Source organism: Accipiter gentilis, chromosome 5 (assembly GCF_929443795.1).
Source record: "Accipiter gentilis chromosome 5, bAccGen1.1, whole genome shotgun sequence".
NCBI classification, from domain to species: Eukaryota; Metazoa; Chordata; class Aves; order Accipitriformes; family Accipitridae; genus Astur; species Astur gentilis.
This window is the reverse complement of record NC_064884.1, coordinates 33,315,514-33,336,048: the sequence shown is the minus strand read 5'-3', so window position 1 is coordinate 33,336,048 and position 20,535 is coordinate 33,315,514. Positions and strand designations below refer to the sequence as shown.

The 20,535-nt window shown below is 41.4% G+C and overlaps 1 protein-coding gene across 3 annotated transcripts in view; it reads left to right on the top strand.

Annotated features, from left to right (window-relative positions):
- The window catches only part of PLEKHG1 (pleckstrin homology and RhoGEF domain containing G1), a 138,421-nt gene that overhangs the window by 68,901 nt on the left and 48,985 nt on the right, over positions 1 to 20,535 (top strand). For 2 of the 3 annotated variants that reach the window (XM_049801267.1, XM_049801266.1), the window contains one exon: positions 16,953 to 17,491. In XM_049801267.1, coding sequence (XP_049657224.1) covers positions 16,953 to 17,491 — 539 coding nt within the window. Of the gene's footprint in view, positions 1 to 11,534; positions 11,618 to 16,952; positions 17,492 to 20,535 lie in introns of those variants that run through there. The other variant, XM_049801268.1, reaches the window with a different exon arrangement.

The following is a 20,535-nucleotide window of genomic DNA, read 5'->3' as shown; positions in this document are numbered from 1 at the left end:
TGTTTTTGATGGGGGATTGAAGTATAGAGTAACAACTACAGAAGGAAACATCTTTTGTTATGATCAGAGTGTAAACCGAGCCTAAGGCAACAGGGGGGGAGTATGCTTACATAAAAGATTTTTACACAGCAAAAAAAAATAACCCAAAAGAGAGACCCTCCTCCTCCTTCATGTGATTGCCTGTTGAATTTAGCTGTGCTGTAATAAAAGGTGAATTTTTAAAAGTTTTATTCGTATATCCTAGACACGTGACTGTAAAATTGACTTGCAATTAGTGAAGCCACTGATTCTTCACTACAAAAGCAGGCTCAACAAAGTCAAGACTATCCTTTCCTTCTGTTCATGGCCGTAAGTGAGGCAGGTCTGAGAAGTCGAGACCGCCGACCTTGGCGTGAAGATCCTAAAATGCCCTTACGATTGTAATAAGCATGGAAAAGGAGGAGTTTAAAGCGTTCAGAGAGGAATCGGTTTACAGGATCTGCATGCTAAGTGTTTTCTGATGGCATGCTGTCTCTGACCCCAAGCCCAGGAGCGTCCCAAGTCACTGGTGCATGTAGGTCCTGAAGAAAGGAGTAGTTTTGTCTGTCTTCTGACTCAGGGTATTATATCCATCAAACCTTTAGGCTTCAGCAACTTAACACCAATCCTACTTTTATCACACTTGGAAAGCGTAACATTGTAGCAAAACTGCTTAACCTTTTCTGTATTTTCCCAGTAAAAGGGGAGGGTTGTAATAGTGTGGTGTGACAACAAGTCAAGTTTTTGTCCTTCTCTCTCAAAATAAGTTCTATGATCTGGCAAGAGATGATTTTTATATTTTTATATATATATATAAAATGCATAAATATATGCATAAAGTTGAAAGATTTTTTTTTCTGTCCTTATGTCATTAAAAAAAAGAAGTGTCTGAGTGTGTTGCAGTGCCAGAGGACACCACGGTGATAACATGTCATACAAACGTGTGAGATGGCTTCTACACTAAACTCAGGAACAGATAAGGGTCTATCTACTGCAGCAAAAGTATCCGAATGGGCATAATGCTGTTCCTGCCCCTGCAGACTCCCTAGCTGAGGCCTCTGTTGCCAGTGGGACGGGACAGCTGTGCTGGAGGAGAGATGGTCGTGCCCCAGCTCGGCAGTGCCGGCAGCAGCTGCAGAGTCAGCCCTGGGCCGCAGTGATGGGGTGACCTCTTGAGTCGGAAGGTTGAGAACGGCCGTCTGTCTGAAGGCATTTGATGCGTGAAGTAGACAGACTTGTACCGAGAACATAAGGAAAGAAGTTAATCTTGTATAGTGGAGCTTTCTTTTGCAATAGCAAAGTGGATTATGGCCTCTTCAGGCTTCTGCCTAGCGAGGCTTACACCTAGTGTTGTTCCCAATGCGGCAAATGAAGACCGATGGCAGATGGAACCTGCGCTCTGCACTGAGCAGCCATTTCAAGTTTTTTGTCAGCTGTTAAAGTCAATGAGTTAGGGATGTTTTCACAAGCTAAGTATCTAATTCCAGGGCCTGTTTTCTAAAGTTACAGTATTCCTTCAGCTTCCCCTTGCCTGAAGCCCTGAGTGCTTAGCACTGATAAGGGAGATCAAATCTGGAGATCCTCAACAAAGGGCTGTTCCGACAAACGGGGCCTAATTGCCTTGCTGTGACATAGAGCTTTATGTGAGAGGAACGTCAAAGTTACCAGACTAACTGCAGCACTAAAATTTCATTATGCATAATCTCTGTCTTCACTGTGATGCTTTATTCCTATTTCCTAAAATTGTACTAAATGCTCTCCATTTCAAGTGGGAATTTCTGATGAGGTGCCATCAATCGATATGAGTTTTCCAGTCAAGAGCACGTGTAAGTTGTGGCATCAGATAATCCGGAAAAGCAAAATGGATAATTTTTTTTTTTTTTTCTTCACTGTGGGTTGTTTTTCATCTAAACAAACTTGCAAGATGGACCCCAGGGTATCAGCTGAAGTGTAAGGCTTTACATTCCTCTTGCATCAACTCGCTTGTTCCGAGGATGGGAAAGCATAAATCATTCACATTAAGGGCTCAGGACTTACATTCATAGAGAAAGTCTGCCATTTAACTTTTATGGTGGGTTAGAAGATAATTCCTTATTCAGCAACTATTTATTTAATTTTAAAGCTTTAGATGTAAATATCAATGCAATATCAATGGACCCTTTTAGGTGGCCTAGTGTGTGATTGATGCAGTACATCCCAGTGACAAAGAACAGCTTGTCTTCTAAGTGGTAAAAAATGATTCTCTTCGGCTAGATAGTAATGAGAAGTATGATATTATTTATTTTTTTTAATATGAGTAGGATGGCTATTCTAGTTTCTGATTTAAATACAGTAAATGTTTCATTAAAACTCATATGGGAAAGGTCCATGGCTAAGCACTTTGGAAATTTGAAAACCCCGATGTGCTGCATGCATATCCCTTCTGTTCTGCTTTGGGAAGCCTGAAGATTTTTTTTTTTTTTTTTTTCCTTAAAATCATGAGAATGTGGAGTTGCCTAGTAAATTACCTTTATTTAAACTAACAGTATAATCTGTCACTTCCCAAGCCCATTCATCTCTGTAACAAAGGGGATAAATGGAGGCGGTAAGTGGGAGTGCTAAGGAGGGATTCCTAGCTACATCACTATGTGCAGAGTAATATTACAGGCTCAAAGCAGAACCACCAGTATCAGCGATACGTTCCTAAACCAACTATGGTAGTTTGAAAAGAGAAAAGCAAACATAAGAGAAAGGAATGTCAATACAGGGGGAAAATGGTGGGCTCCAGTGTAATACACTCGGTGCATACTCCATAATTGTTTTCCTGTTTGCTAATGGTGATTATCGGGTCTTTTATCTTAAATATGCTTCTTGCCACCTCTGGATGCAAGAGACAGAGTGCTGACATAGTGGGACTTGGAGTTTGAACTATCCTTTTCAGGGTGCATGGAACCTGATAACTAAAAACGCCCATGGTACCTCCAGTAAGAAATCTGGCAAATGCCCCTGATGTTTGTTTTGCTCCCATCCTTGAATGTCAATGTTGGTATGTGACTGCTAATAACATTGATAAAATGGAAGACCACAACTCAAAATCCTATAAATTGCCAGTGGTGATTGGTTAAGAGTGTTGAGGGGGTAGGACTTCCATTCTAACTTTCCTAGGCTTTCATGCTCCCATATTCCTCCCTGTGCAGTATTCTTCCAAGACAGAGTTATTGGCAGATGCAAAAGTATTAAGAACAACAAATTATCTGCAGCATCAGGACTTTCTCTTGAATCTTCTTCTAACACAGGAAATCATTTTTCTCCTAGGCATGAATAAGTTATAAATAAAACACATAAATAACAAAATCAACACACGTTAAATGTAGTGATTAAACTGGATTAGAGTTTGTGCAATCTTCTGGTAAGCTAGATATCTGTCTTCTAGAAACAGTTTGTGTTAATGCTGTTCATCAAGGCCTAAAAATGGCTTTATATTGTTGTACCAAAAAAGGGCAAAGGGGAATACTGATGTTGAAGCCCCTTCCTGATAATTCCAGTGGATCTGTGTTGTGCCTGTTGGGAGATGCTTTTATCGTTACAGCTGTGACTCCCCTGTCTCTGGTAATTTTACCACTGAAGATCTCTTACCTGTGGTGATCCATTGGAAGCTTTTCCTCCACTGATCAATGCACATGTGAATGTCACGGTTTAGCCGTGGAGCTCTTTCACTTTTTGATGTTGCAGTTTTCTGAGTTGAGGTCAGCTATAGTGATTGCCATGCAAAAGGCAGCAATATGACCACAGTCAGTTTGACTTGTCTTCCCATATAGTGTTCAGGCCTTCAGCGCCAGATGCCTTTGTCATTGTTTTCAAAGAACTTTGCTCTAGTTTCATCAGAAGGGGAATGTTTCTCCCAGATTGTTTTTCTAACCTTCAAAATATTTTGCAATAAATTTATAATTGGCAGGGTCTGTGCATAGTTTAAAGGTTTAAAATATTTCAAGTCCTTTAGTTTTAGATTATGAAGAACATGGATTCATTGAAAGATCATTGGAGTGGAAATTTTAATAACTTTGGTGCTCTATTAAGTGATGCTGATCAGTTGCAAAAGGGACCTGTTTTACTCTTCTCATGCTACTTGTCCTGGGGAAGAATATAGGCGTTCTTACAGCTTGCTGTATTGAGACATAAATGCTTTTTTGATGCAGAAATAAGTATAACTGATTTTATCCATGGCTGTATATAGAAATTAATGCAAAAGAATAAAAATGACATGGAGGAGAACCACCATCCTGCTGTTTCGCTGAATAAAGTTAATGAAATTATTTGCAAGCCCTGATTCAGTTCAAGGATTTCACTAAATAGTTATGGCTGATCATCTGTTTGCATTCTGTTACTGACTGAAATTACACAACCTTCACAAACCTTTTGCCAAAATCTTTGTTAATAAAACGCTTCCGTAGCAACAGAGTTTCTATAGAACTGTAAAAGTGAGATGCTTCTTACTGAAATTCTGCCTATATGAGTAATACATCCTAGGTAATGCCAAAGGGGGAGAGTAGGAAAATGCTCAGCTAAATTTCTTTTAACCTGTGCCTCTTTGCAATAAAATAATGGTAGTCAGGGTTTCCAAAGAGATGGGGATTTGAAAAGTGAGCACGCCAGCTAATAGCTGTGGTAACAGGCTGAACGTAGTGGAATAATACCAATGTAGTGGCCTCTCAGTGTGTCTCTGCGCCTTAGAGCTCAATAGTGAATGCGCAGCATTGTTTGGCCATGAAGAGTCTCGGAGCTCTTGGGATGTCGGGGCAGACCGAGGGAAACTGATTTTCAGCTTGTAGACTCCTTGTAACAGGGCTGGAAGAAGCCTGGGGGTGGTTAGCCATTCCTCCCTGCTCTTTTGCCATACCAGCTTCATGCTTGTATGCGGTTAGTCCCCTGTAGGGATCTTACAGCTCAGCGGTCTACCTATGGGAGAAGACAAGAGAGAGGGGAAGGGGTTTTTTTCCCTTCATCTCTTTTTTTTTTTTTTTTTTGATGAGTTTCATGGCTGAATGTTAAGGGAAAGCTTTCCCTGGGGGAAGCTAGAAGGTGACATTTGAATTTAAGGAAAAGCATGGACATAACAGAAGGTAGTTCACTAAGTTCAACAGCTTAATGTTCTTAATTTGATTGCAGGTTTTGGAAAAAAATAAATGTTTTACTGTGTGAGGTTTTAAAAAAATAAACAGAGTAGTAAATTGTGAGAATGGCTCTTAAATGCTACACCATGCACTGAATTACTTGTAAATTCCCATGTATATACGGAGTTGAGAAACCTTTGATGTTCTCTGTAAAAACAGGAACAACAAAAGGAATTGTTTTCTCGCACAGCTTGTTGGGAAAACCCTGCAGTTCCACCGCAGAGTTAAAACATCCTCCCCTCCTCACCCCCTACCCTCACTCATTTGAGCTCATAGTATTTGCCTTTGTGGGCAAACTTCTCCAAGTCCAGGCTGCGTGTTTTGGATTTGAGATTTTTATTTGGATCCCAGCTCCAATATTTAAATAAGGAGGGATTTGCTATTCCTTTCTCAAAGAAAAGCAAGTGGAAAACCCAAACAACAAGAAAAATGGTGGGATTGAATGTCCCTATCTGGAAGAAAGGTACAGGGCGAAGGAGAAATCTGAGAAAAATAACTCCATTTGCTGTACTGAGAGGATTTAAATGGGAGTCTAAGTTTCTGTTTTTCCTGTCTCTGACCTAAACACTGAGAAAGCTCATCTGATTTGTTTACTGAATACTGGCAGTTGTTTGGGCCACATGGACGGCTTTAGATGTTGTCTATTATAGTTAACAAGCAGTCTGAAAACTGGCCAGTGTAAAAGTGTTTGAAGGCTGCAAAAGAAAAGTAATATGGTACTGACTGTAAAAGTCAGGAAAGCAGAAGGATGCTAGCAGGCAGTTGTTATCACATGTCTTTTCATGAACGTTTTAAATTTCTCCTACCTCATTGTAAAACATGTAGTGGTACGTTTTTATGAATGAGGTTTCATGCCCCTCTCTTGTTTGTGTTTGTCAGGTTTTTTTTCCCTCCAGATTGACAAACAATTGCATAATAAATCCAATGGTCAGTAGAAATCTGAAGATCCCTTTTCACTGACTTTCTTTCTAGGATGTTATGTGTGTATAAAATTCAATTAAAATATCTCTGAATAGGAATATCAGAGAATTTTAATACTTTTAAGCCCATAGGATTATTTTTTCTGTGGCTGTTGTTAAAGAAGACATAGGGGCTCTGCAATATACATAGCTTTAATAAAATGCCTGTCTTTCTGGTTCGAATTAAGCCTGTTGTTGATCTAATAAGAAAGTGCAGAGAAAGGCTTATGACTCAGTAAGTCAGTCGCTGTGAATTATGCACCAAATGTTCACTGTAAGCAAGTCCAAGCCTCTAATCTGTTTGCTTCTTGCTCTGTAGCTTCTGAAGTGTGACTCTTGGCACTGTTAATCTTGAATGCTGATATGTCGGTAAGTGTTGCAGGCATTAACACCATCCATACATATGTGCAGAGGCTACTGCTGCTCTGTACACCGACACTGCGGTGATCTCAAATCATCTCAATTCCTGCTTTGCTGCTTGCAAACAAAAGCTCTAAGGAAAGCATTGCTTGTTTGAGGCAGGAATTCTGTTGTTCTCAATGGTTTGTCTTTGTGAAATAGCAGCTAAAAAGTAGTAGGAAGTATTGCACGCGCTGCAGAATGGCCTTAAAGCAACTCTGAAAGCATTGTCAAGCCACTTCTTCGTCACAACCATGGTTCTATTGGAGTGGCTTTCACAGAGATACCTTAAAGCTTAATGACAAGGAAGGGAAGGGAGGGGTAGGGAAGGGCCAAATCAAGGTAATCAGCTGTCAGGATGTGACAGGTTCATCAGCAGAAAACAAAAAATGAACATTTGGGATGACTGTGTTTTTACAGATCTCTTGTATGTGGCAGCAATGAGACACCTTGATTTTCTGCTGTGACCAGTTATTTTGTTGCCATTTAGCAGTCTTAGTCTTCTTGACCTTATTTATGTAAAATACCATACTTAGCTATAGAAGCAACATAGTGAGAAGAGCTGCAGTACGTTACACTCCTTTGAACTTGAACACCTGCTTATTTTCATGTATTTTCATTTAAAGTGCTGTGAGATTTCAAAATACTGATGATTGTATGCTGCAAAAATCTGTTGCAGTCTTTTATTAAGTCCTGAGTCCTTTAACTGTCATCGAATAAGTTTCTATTGAACGGGGGTTTTGAAAGAGCTATTAAGCTTACTGTTATAATACCAACTTAAAAATAAGTTCTACTGTTCCCTTTTAGCGGGGTGGGCATAAGAAAATGACTGATGACTTGAAATGCCAGAACCAATCTGTGGTGGAGCCACACCATCAGTATGTCTTAGTTCCAACCTGGGTAGAATTTAAGGATTATTCTCCACTGCTTTCTGCAGCTTTTATTTTTATTCAAGAGAGAAAACCCAGAAGAAAGTTTTTATTTTATTGTAAATGTGAACATCTGTTAGTGTGAGTGTGGTGGTGTTATTTCAGTTCTGTTTCAAAATTCTCATTGGTGTACTTCCTGAGGTACAGAGGAGGTTCCAGTAAATGTCCCCAATTCAAAAGCAAGCAGGAGAAATCATTTAGCTGAATTTAAAGAAAAACATCAACTGTTTAAAGCTTCTGAAACTTACCTCTATTTGGCATCTAAAAAGTCAGCTATTCCAGAGAACTGGCTTTTGCAAAATGTGGTTTTTTTCAGGCAGGACTTTCACTGGAAAGGTTTAGAAGTCAACAGAGAATTCCATGGCAGAAATGAACAACATACTGTTAAAATGAACTTAAAAGAACTAATCTGTTTGTGTTAGATATTTTACTTATGAGTTCTTGTTAAATTGGAAGAGTTGAGTTGTACAAAGATGCCTTCTTTGTGGTCACACAATTAAATTTTTCACTGTAACTCATAAGAATGATTCCTAGATGTTATGTTTCCTTCTACTGAAACTGTGCATCTGTCTCTCAAGTTTATTTTGCCTACTTTACATTGCTAGCTGCAAGACAGTTAGCATTTTTTAATCTTAAAAACATTCCAATGTTCTTGATAAAGCAACAAGCGTCTTGTGCTATGTTGGGGATGCCTAGCCAAGATGTCCAGTGTGCTTGTGCTGTAGTAGGCTTTGAAAGGTTGTGAACTTCAGCAGCACTTTAGCTGGGTTAGATGAAGTTGAAAACTTGCCTTAGCTGTACTATGTTGGCATGACAGGACATTTGCTCGTAGCAGTAGAGTCGTCCAGGAAGAAGAAAAAAACAGACCTGGTGTCCAGGCACTGTTACAGTGATGTAGTGTAGGATGGAGAGACACTAGTAATGTGCCAGCAGCAAGGCCTGATCCTGTGTGGTGCTGGGTGGGAAGAAGAGTCCATGTGGATTTGCATTCAGGTCACAGCACTGAGGTTTGAATGTAAAAATAATAAAACATTCAAGCAGCATCATGTTGAACACTCACTGTTTACTCTTGCTTACTAAATGCTGGTATGTGCAGAGAGGAGAAGGATGTAAAAGCTTTGATTGCGTTATCATCTAGGGTATTATTCCTCCATATGCATTTATATCTACATGTGTTCACTGGATTTTAATTTGCTCTGACTTAGAATAGAATAGAGTCAGGCCATTTTTTATAAAAGAGGAGAGAAGCAAGCCTTCAAAATTCACAAGGAGGTGGAAAATAATCCTTTTAAAAGGTCTATAAATGGAGCATTGGATCCATATGCTCTGTTTGTGTTGCAGTACGTCAGCAGCATGTGATGGCTTGTTCCTTTTGTTAGGCGTCTCTGCAGTACTGTATACAGATTAAATAGCTACTGCATTGCAGAGAGTTATTAATACATTACATTGCACTTTTGGTGAAGATGTCAGCGTGTCCTTAAGCCTGAATGTACCCTGTGGTTGAGTTATGGGGTTTTTTTAAATTTTGCTGAGGATCACTTATTTCTTCAGTAAATTCTTAGCCATTTGGGAATTATAGAATAGCATCATTCCTAACCTTTATAAACTCCATTATTGTTCAAGTTTAGAAAAATCAAGACTTTGTTCCAAAACAAAAACACCTTTCTGAACTCTTAATCCTGATACATTAATAATGTGGTTTTTATGGCACTGTGCATACAACGGGAAGGAGGAGGAGACGGTGCAGAGAAAGGGATGCAGCTCTTAAAAGATAGTGCAGATGAGCAAAAGCCAGACTCGGGGGATATGAAATTCTAGAAAACGAGGAGAAGTGGGGCAAAAACATTTTTCTGGCACGTCTGTGTACTGTTTCATTGGTGATGCACATTAGATAGTAAACCAGAAGGCTTTTGCGTTTCTAGTCTCCTGCACTAATAACTCTGTGCTATGCGTATTTAAAGTGATGGGGGTAAGGGGTTGTTCTTGGGGAAATCCTCATGTATAGGGTAAAATTCTGCTGACTTGTACTTGGGGATGCAAGGGAGAGCTAAGGCCAAATGTGAATGTGCAGAGATGAAAGAGCAAGGCAGAACAGAGCAAGGACCTCAGCTCTGTTTTCCCTCCACCCCCGCACCTCACTAATGCTCACGAGAGCTCACTGTGCCAGTTCAGAGCAGTGGCTGAAGCTCATGCTGCATCGCTGCAGGCTGCTGAAGCAGATGTGGGAAGCTCTCGGTCACTGGCTGCCTCGGGGTCAGTCTGTCACTGGGCTTGATTTGAGCCTTCGGAGTTCAGGTTTGTCATGGCTAAACGACGAAGCTGCTGGTATTGTTTGTATGCTGTAGGACTTGACAGAAGTGACCAAGCAATGCCCTGTGGCTGGTTGATGCTCTACAGGTCTGCTGGGGAGTTAGGTAAAACCTGTTTCAGAGGTGATAATACCTCCGTAGGCAAGGTGGGCGCAAGGTGTGAGGAAGCAGAGGTCCAGAGGCGGGAATCGTTAGCTCCTGACAGAAATGTGTGAACGTGGAGCATAGCAAATGTATGGTAAATTTGCCACATTCAGGTTATTTGATCGGGTACCTGGGTGCCGCACTGTGCGTGGGCTGAGGACGTGGGGACCAGTCTTGGCCATCCTGTGCCTGTGAGTGTGTCCAGGACTTATAGATATGGGGTGGCTCTGTCTGAAGTATTGCACAGATCTTGCAAAAAGTGTGCATGTGCATGTGTATCTTTTAATGTAAATATTAAAAAAACCCTCAAAATCTACAGGAGAACGTATGTGAGAGAGAGCATATCTCAATGATCTCAGACTTGGCAGCATGGCAACAGGTTGTAAACACCTGGTGTCTCAGCCTGGGTAAAACAGACTTTCACCCCGACAGCCCCGACGTTCAGATCAAAGTGTTCTGCAGCTTTGCAAATGGTCTCAAGGCTGTCTTCGCTTCCTTTTTCTACCTCCAGTTTCCTGCTGAAAGGCATTGTTCAAGGACTATGCTCTTTAGGAAAACTCAGAATGAAGCTGAGGCCATGTTACCTACAAGGAGAGAGGGAGTGAATTTTAAGTATGATTTTAAAGATAGAGTATCTCTTTGTTGGCTAGGTTTGAGCACGCAGCTGTAAGAGCACACCTGGAAAGTGGTGCCAGCAGCTGGGAACTCTTGACTTCTTTTGCCTCCCAGCTCCAAGACAGAGATGCCATCGCTCCCTCCACAGGCTGAGAGAGCCATCAGCTTTCCCACCGATTAGCACCAGTCTATAGCCATTTTTCTCATTTTCTCTGTTTCTTCATCTTTGCTCCTGTTTCTTCCCTCACTGTCCCCTTTCCTGCAAAACTCTCTCTCTCTTTTTAAAATTTTCTTTTACTTTGCTTCATTTTGATATAGCACAGAGTACTTTATGGTTTGGTTTTCACATTTTCTTCTGAAAGTCTTTCCTCTCCCTCTTAAAAAAAAAAAAAAAAAAAAGGCAGCTTTGCAAGCACCCTGCAAAAGCCTGTTCCTGTTAGGGCAGAATAGGATCCAGAAAGATCCTATTGCTAAGAATCATCCTATTGCATCGCAGGTTCATGAGAGTTTCTAACATAAAGACAGAAATTTCACAATACTATCAGGTGATTTATTTGCTTTACAATGCTTATCGATATTGTCTGCAAATCAAGGAGCAAAGCATAATAAATCCTCTGGAAGTGGAGGCTCTATTTGATGTTTTCACAGCGTTGTGCCTGGAAAAATGGAAGTTAGTGGGTGTTGCTCAGTGAAGTGTGCATTTTAAAGTTACCCACAGTGATGGCCATTGTCCTGTCCCTGAATTGCATGATGTCATGTTTCATTTCAGGCTCTTAGCGATGCCGAAGACTGTCGGTGTGCTGGGAAAAAGGCAGTGAGAAAGTTGTGAATCAGGTTTCTGTAAAGCCTTTGTGTTTAGGGTTTTGATAGATAAAAGCTGACTCATGCAATATTTCTGGCGAAGGAGCTGTACAGACTAGTAAGAGCTTCTCATTTTACCTGAGTGCCCAATGAGGTAATTCGGGAACAGCTGAAGGCAGAGCCTGTGCCTCTCCTCTGCCGCACAGGTAGGTCGTGGGTTGTTCGGAGAGGATTGGAAAAATAGAGAGGACTTGTTCGTCCTGGGTGCGAGGAGCCAGAGACATTCTTCAGTGGTGAGATACTGTCGCAGAGGATTTTTCCCTTGCAATAATGTTCTTGGGCATTAGCGTGCTTGGTTATAACAGAGGCTATTCTGCTTTAAATATTGGGGGGGGGGGGGGGGGTGAGGGGAGGCAGTAATTTGACAGACAGAGGCACATTAGTTGTTGACTTTTTGCCGTTGTAAGATTTCTCATAAATGGCATTTCTGTTGCTCAAAGTTCAGTTAAAGTACTTGGCAGCATATCGTTTGTGACAGTTCAGACTGGAGATCTAATCCTGCAAATATTGTAGCTCTCTAATGCGATTTTATCACAGAGAGTGTTAGCTTTAGAAATTATATGCGTTCATATGCAAAATCTAATAACTAAAAATCTGCTGACCTTCAGTTGGACGCTATTCAGAGCACAGGATAGGGGGAGTATATTTAAGATCATTTTGGGATTCTTGCAGTGGATGTATTTTAGTCTTTCTTGGTCAGGCAGCTGTGTAACACTTATGTTTCTCAATTCTAGTGCCGCATTTGAATTTGATACTGAATGTAGAAATTGTTCTAAACAGTCTTGCTTAATTGTATCCACAGTATGAATGCTTTATTTGAAATACGAAAATATCTCAAGGGAAATACAGGAAAGATTTCTTGTAGTCTCATCACTTTTATGTAGCTAAACTTCCAGAGGATGTGAAGCCTGTAATTTCTGGTAATGTTGACTTTGTAGATAACATCTGAGGTGCTCTTTTTCATGCCAGGAGAAAGGCAACAACAATACTAATTAGGAATATCAATTGACTTATGAGTTTTTAGTCATGCAGTACGTCTCAAAATGTCATGTGCAGTGAACAACTTGGAGGAATAAACACCTATATTTAGACAGGGCTTGGGGATCTTTGTATTTAGATATAAAATTGACTTAAAGCACCTTATCTCTCATTGTACGCTAATGTTCTAGGGTAGCCAAAGTTGCAGAGATAATGGAAAACCACTTATCATTACCATGAATATAGTTACAGGAAGGAGGTATTTGTTAAAGAAAAGTGATGAAGAAGTGTGTGCATTTTTAGTGAGAACTTGTTTATGACTGCATGCTGACAACACGAGATACGCCAAGATAGTTGCTTTGCATGTGCCTTCAGTCTTGTAACTAATCTTACGGTTGCCTGTTGGGGTGAAATGCGGGTTTTTCTTGCCCTTGCACTGCTGTGGAGTAGGGACACATTCTTTCTGGGGAGCGCTCTGGGGCTCTGCCATGCAGGGAGGGAGGGGGAGCAGGAGGAGGTTTGCAGGGGCTGGGACGGCGAGAGGCTAACTGAATTCATGCAAAGGCACAAACAAGAAATGACCTTGTTTGGGGAGCGTGTTTCCTTGTGAGTAGGGACAAGTAGTAATTATCCTCCTTTCAGTGCTGAACTAACAAGTAATTACTGTTATTCCTTAATTAAAGTATGCAAATTGAAGATTTATTATTTTTTTTTCTCCCCAGACTGAGTTAAATACCGTTATTCACAACTCACAAAAGTTTTCAATATTATTTTGGTTCGTCATTGAAAAGGTTCAGTAAACAAAAGAAGGCCTAACAAAAAAAGCAGTGAACCGGGCCAGTCGTGGGTCAGGGCGTACAAGACTTGCTCAGAGCGTGTGCGAGGGTCTGGGGGTCTCTACAATTACACAAACCGTTTGCAGCCCGAGTTTTCGTGATCGCACCTACCTGCTGGTGCTGCTGCTGAAATTCGTGGCTGGGGGTAGCAGGGTGGGGGTTGTAGATCAGTCCCACGGGTATGGGAGAAATAAACTTGCTTTTTATAGTAAGTTTGTATCAAAGACAGAAATTTGGAAGAGGTTACAGGGTTTGCAAAGGCCGGTTATGATACATGGAGAGCAACCTTTGGGTGAGGCTGTTTCCCCTCTCCCCTCACTCTCATTAACTCCCTTGTGAATTTTTCACCAGGCAGTCCCTACAGACCTTAGGCAGCTGGTGCAAGAGTGCAGTTACTTTGGGGTAAAACCACAGAGTAGAACTGTACCAGAGGTCTGAAAAGCCAAATGCGGACCCTGACGAGAGAAAAGAGGGTGGGCACACGGCTGTGGCAATGAACTGGATTCAGCTGCTGCCTTTTCTGGTGGACTTGTGACTGCAGAAATCATCTAAAATACCTGTTTCTGATTTCAGCAGCAGGGGTAATGCTGCCTAGTCTCAAGAGGGGTTTCTGAAGATAAACCTGTGAAGCCTTGGAAGATTTACGCATTCTGGGTTACTGGGAAGGGCTATGGGTTTGTAACAGCTACCTGTAGCTGAGGCAGAAATTGAGAGCTGGGCAGAGCCAGCGCGTGTCCCCAAGCCCTAACTTCCACCGGCGGGTTGCAAAGTGTTTGTTTGGTACAGGACTTGCCAGCTGAGGAAAGGAAGCTGCTCCCGGCTTTGTGCCACGCTGGAATCCCCGACCCGAGCGCGCTGCCTTTCAGCTGGGTTCACCAGCTGCGTAGGTCCCAGCTGCTGCTCTGCGGGAGCGCTGGGCTTTGGTGCCGTCTGCGTGGACCCCGAGAAACACGTTTCGCTGGTCCGAGACCTACTGGGCAAAATTTTAGCAAAAACTCTCCACAGAGAAGCCAAATGACCAATTTACACCTGGCTGGGAAAGGAGTAAGAATGAAGTAAAAAGTAACTTTTGAGGCTAGCAGTCAGGGTGAGGCTTTGAGGACAAAACAGACCGTGACTTTCAAGTAGGGAATAGTTTGCTTGGTGTGACTTATGTAGAAACACAGGAATAGTCATTTGTACAAAAAATGGAGGAACTTGAGTCAACTGTGTTGCATGCAATTAATTAGCCATGCCTAGCAGGTGCCTGGGGTTTGCCAAGGTCAGTGGAAATACAGGTGTCAAAGAGCAAGCCCATTTTAACTATTACAGTAAATATTTTTTTTTTTTTTTTTTTTTTTTTTAATATTAAGCTATGACATTGTCATTAAACAAGAAAAAAAGGGGTTTTGTTTTTCTAAGACATGTTAAGATCTCCCACTGCTTCTGGCTACAAGTATGTCTTATGAAAATCTACTTTTAACATTTTTTTCTGACTCCAGTTTCATTGACCTGAACTGTGTTTTGTTTGTTTTTTATATTAATGAGCCTGACAATGTTTGTGAAGCAAATATTACATATTAATGCCTTCAGGTTATCTGAGAGTTAGACTGTGTATCAGTGAAACAGGAAGAAAAGAGCATGGAGTAATGGAATGTCACAGGAACCCTTTATTTCCCCTCTAAAAGTGTCTAATCGGGTGTTTCTTTGTCATGTAATTTTAGTAAAATATCTTGAAGTAAGTTAGCGGAAGGGTATCCCTGTTATCTTGTTTATCTGGTGCTTTTTTCAAGGGGGTTTACATCTGCACAGCACCATTGTGCTTTCTAACTGAATGTGAAAAATGATCCAAAGCTGATAACAAAAATACATTCTGCTTTATCAAAATTGCATACTTTCTTATCACAAGCAATAGGAAGGCAAACATCTTATCCATACCTGTTTAGAAACAAGAGAACTTCACTGCATTATTCAGTTTTAAATATTTTCCTGGTTTATTGCTTTATATTTTATTTTGGAGTTTGTACTTGGATGTCATTTATTCAAGAAGGGTAAGAAAATACACTTCTATGTTGCAAAACCAGAAGAACCTGGCACAAAGAAAGGCTATAGATTTTTAGATTTCAAGGTAAAATCAGGGGTACAGAGGTGCCAAATTAGGTTTTTAATCTAATGGCCAACTTCTGACCCATGTAATGAGCAAATTACTCTCGGTGTTAATTCCATGCGTTACCTTGAGGGCAATACTTCTCCTTAACAGAAAGCTTAGTACCATCATCACTGAAATGGCAGTATTAATTACTCGTACAAATAAAATCTTATGCATCCAAGATAGGCCAAATAAATCAAATATTCTTCTCTGGGCCTTTGTGGTTTTTTTTTTCATGTTTTTTTTTTTTTTTTTTCTTTGTTTTGTTTTGAGTTGGTTTTTTGTGTGCTTTGGATTTTTTTTTTTTATTTTTAAATAAACAGTGGGGTTTTATTTGGAAAAATGAAAAAGTGGCTTTCTGCTTTGAATGAAATTCTCCCCTACCCCCCTGCAGACCAACTGCAGCAGGAGCAGTGTCCAGGAGGTTTCTGCTTGTAATTGCATAGCAAGTCTGCCTCAGTTTAAGAAGGGCCACCTTAAAGGTTGGGCGGGTTTAATTTGCAGTTTACTGGCTTTATGGTTTCTTTACTGAAACTGCTGTCTAGGGCTGTAATTGCCAGTATGATTTTTGAAAAATGAGGTTGTCGCTGTGTGGGTAGCTCCAGGATTGCTTTTCTTCCTAAACTGTCGCAAGTTTCCCTTTTTCACAGGACAGATGTTCTGGAATTCTTTGAGTTTGAGGCAAGATTTTTTTTGGGTGGACACTTACTGAAATGAAACCTTGAAGTATTGAATTTACCTGCAGCTGCTTTTGCAGATTCTCATGGTGCATCACGCACAACTTGGGCAGAGAGAAGTCTGCATTGCATTGTGGACAGTGTCCTGCAGGGCATTTTGGCAATAAAAAGAAAGTAGAGTTGAAATGCCGACAGGAAGACAGACATCTTATTTTGTTGTTGCCCTGACTTGAAAAACAGCTTTGGGTCAGTTCAGCAGGGGGGTAATATTCTGGCTTGAGCTGAACAGTTTTAGAATGACTTATTTTCCCCGTAGAAAACTGAATTATTTGGCAGAACTCTTTCCTGTGGGAACTCTTTTTTTCAGAAGCTACATTATTTTCATTGGGAAATCATTCTGATTTTAGTGTTTTTGTATAAGTCACAGGGGTGGTAATTGATAACTGCTTTTAGTTTTTGTTTGACTATTGGCCTTGCAGCATTCGAAACAAAAGATACTGTCTGGTATCACTATGTGATTGTTGAGTTTTCCAAAGCCTCCAAACCAGGGTCAGTGCTCAGTTTGGAGATAGCAGGGACTGCTCCCAACAGAGGGGGTTTTTTAACCTTAGGGAAAAATCTTTGAGTCTTATTTCTCTCCTGTGCTGAGTGTGGGCAGTGCACCCGCTAGCACCCAGCCCAGAACACTGGCACAAGAAGGACATGCCAGAGGCATATATGTGAGCAGGAGGTATGTGGTGCCTGTGTAGTAGCCCCCAGTGGGGGTTTCCCCCCACCTAAAAAGCATTAGAGCCACAGTGACCCCCAAATCACGTTGTTCAAGTTGTCCTTTAGTTAAAATAGAGTTGTGGCAGTTTTGTATGCAAAAAGCTTAAAAAGTATCTGTTGTCAATTTTTGTGTTATGTGGAGCAGCAACAGTAAACCCACTCCTTCTGTTTATTTTTTTAGATGACTTCCACTTACCTCTTGATGTTCTACCAGCTGTGACAGAGGCCCTTGACTCCAAGACCAAAGGGGAAGATTTGCACGAGGAGAGCAGAGCCTTCCGCTACTGTGAGAAAAAAACCATGGACCTGTCGGACAGTGACCGTCCCGTCAGCTTTAGCTCCACTTCCTCCTCTGCTTCCTCCAGGGACAGCCACTGCTCCTTTGGAAGCAGAATGACCTTGGTTTCAAACAGCCACTTGGGCTTGTTCAATCAGGATAAAGAAACGGGTGCCATCAAGCTAGAGCTGGTCCCAGCCAGGCGATTTTCCAGCAACAAGCCACGCAAAAACTCCCCTGCAGAGCAAGAGGATCCTGAGGAAAGCCTTGAAAAAAGGCTAAGCACGCCAAGGAAAGCAGAACCAAAAGGAGCGAGCAAAAACTGTGCAATGTCCCTGGTCACAGAGCCCACCAGTCCCAAGCTCCTCTACGTAGATAGAGTTGTCCAAGAGATTCTGGAGACAGAGAGGATGTATGTGCAGGATCTAAAAAGCATTGTGAAGGTAGGAGTCTTGGTTAGGATGGTGTTAACTGTTCCATAATGCTATTTTTTACATTGTTTGATTTCACAGCAGGACAGATGGACCTGACAATGGAATTGGTGTTTGCTGGTCTTTATAAATTAGTGTAACGTCATTGTTCTGGTGTGTTTCTAGTTTTTATTTGATTAGATAAATTTCAGCTGTTCCTATGTGTTCATGAAGAAATAACAGAAAAAAACATTCTATAGTTGACAGCTGTAGTGAACAAAGAGCGGTAAACTCTTTGCAGTAATGTTTATTTACCACAGAAATGTACAATGCTTTGTTTCCTGGAGTGTATAGTGAGAAGCAAACAGCAGACAGCTTGTTTGCCCCTTTAAATGCTTTATCTGAAGGGTCCCACTTATTGATTCACCCCCTCTGCCCCTCCACCCTCCCCCCAATTCTAGTCCTGCAAGCTCTTTCCTGCCTTTTTCTCTTTTTCTCTCTCCCTTTCATGCAGCTCACAGCTGCAGTCTGTTCACGCCATGTCCTTGGCCTGTAGTATTGAATGTGGCATGTGTATTTGCTGGAAAACCCTATTGTTTGGCTGTTATATGAAGGAATTATGTTTTCTTTAATACTATGGCTGGATGGGTGGTGCTAATAAATGGGTGTAGCATTTATTAGGAGCAGTGAAGGTTTTGACCAATCCCCAGATGAACAGTATCTTTCTTTTCCCCTTTCTAGTACAGCAAAAATCATGGATGAATCCTTCTCTGGATTGTTCTGCTCACTCCATGTACTTGTAATTGTGCCATCAGAGTCATGTTCTTTTGTGGTTTTGAAGATGACAATTAAGTCCCTTGGCCATTGTTTGTAGTCTATGTACTTAACCTATGTGTGTACAACTACCCACAAAGAAGGATTTCTTGGGAGGTGCATGTTTGATACACTTTATAGACTATATAGCTTCAGGTAGCTGTATGAGGTCATCTGCAAAAGGAAGTATCGCTCAGCTAGAGATATTTGCCCCACCCACAGTTCCAACTTGCTTTGTCCCCCAAGCAATAAGCAGGGAAAAACTCTAAGGCTTTGATAACGCAAATTCACATCATGATTAACCTCCCCCACCCCCCAGAGTTCTAACAAGGAAGACTTTTTTTGCGAAACATTATTGGTTTCTGTAGCTGCTGCTGTTTCTCTACATTCAACTGTTGCCTAAGTTTCATTCTGGAGTGTTTAAGGTTGTCATATGCTGCAGAAGCAAGCCAGCTTCTGTGCGTAGTCACTGTTCACTGGACGTGACCTTCGTGGTTTTGGAAATGTTAGCTCTCACTCATCCTCCTGTGCAGTAAACTATACAACTTGAGAAACTGCAAACTATCATTAAAATCTTGAAACAGATTTTCCATTTACAAGTACGAAGGCCAACAAATGCTTGCTAGAAATACTTTAAGCATCACTACAGTAGATGTAGTGTAAAGGTGGCAAATACTCTTGAAGTTATGAAAGAACTGGAGGAATGTACCTGTGAAATACCCAAGCGTATTTCCTACAGCAACTAATAAATAATGAATCTTGAAAGCTTTGTGTGGCACCAGACAGCCTGTTTGAGAGATGGAGTGCTTGGCAGTGCGGCATTCCTTAGGTAAGTGTTGAGGATCTGAGGGCTTCAAAGGAGCTCCTTCCCAAATGGTGAGGATGGTGGGGAACCAGCTACCTCAGGCTGGGCATGTTCTTTGCTCGGTCGTAGGGGAGGGAGGTGTGACTGGAAGTGTGTTACAGAGGAGCCCATTTTATATGTTTCTCAGGATTCTTTTCTCCACAAGTGACCTTAGCAATGCTGCAGTGATTTACTTAACCAGGGGTGGTGGTTGTGAGAAGGATGGGAAGATTCCACAGACATCTGCAGGAGTGTCGCAGCTTTACAGGATTTGACTATCCAGGCCTCTATGACTTGAGGCCATTCAGCTTGGCAGCTAGCTGACTGGTCCTGAGCCAAACTAAGATGAAGGGAAGCAGCTTGATTTGTCTTATTTTCCAGATAAACATGGGTCAAATTTTGGCAGCTGGTTGGGAAATGGGATGAGAATGGGAAAAGGGAGCTGAGGAAGGGTCAAAGGACAGCTGCTGTCCAAGAAGTGTGTGGGAACTGAAGAGATACATGAAGGTGGGAGATAGTGGAGGAAGGCATAAGCAAATGAACCAGTGTGAAGCGGAGACAGAAAATCATTAGAAGGAAAAAAATATGAGGAAATGAGAGAAAACCCAGGAAGTGGAAAGTTGAGGGGAGTATGAAATTGGTTGGAACTGGAGCTTCCTAGCCAGTTCTGCAGCTGACTGCAATACAGCAGTTTATGTACACAGCCTAAAAATAGAAAGAAGGTTTTTTGTTTTGGGGTGGAGTTGTTTGGCAGGGGGAGGGAGGGAGGAAGAGAAGCAGGGCAACCCAGGTACAAAGAGCTAAAAGCTGAAGACATGTCAGACTGAGGATGGCATAAGAACAAAAAGAGAGAAATTAATAGGTACTGTTTTAGTCACCCTCTACCCTCAGCTGGGAACTGTCAGTACAGATCTAGTCTATTGCTTTTTGTCCCCTGGTAGTAGGAATTTGCTGATGCTATCTTCTCTGTAGACGATGGAAACATACTTAAAAAGAACAGGTTCTTACTGTTGTTTCCAGCACTTTGAAACAGGTTCTGGAGCTAGAACTGAGAGGGTGTCAAAACTCGCGTCCATGAATCCACTCTCTAAATTTCTGGTGTAAAGCATAGCAGGTTTGCCTGTGATGCAGTCAAGCTTTTTGGGTGTGGGTGTGTGTGTGTTTGGTGGTTTTAGGTTTTTTGAGGGGGTTGTGGGAATTTTTCTTTTTTTTTTTTTATTTGGGGGGTGGTGATGTTTTTTTGTTGGTTTTGTTTGGTTTGGGTTTTAGTACATCCACACTCTCATCATCCAGATCATTAATGAATACATTAAACAGGACTGGACCCAGTATTAGCCCCTGGGGTGTGCTGCTAGTTACTGGTCTCCAACTAGATTTTGTGCCTTTGATCACCACCCTGTCCATTCAGCCAGTTTTCAGT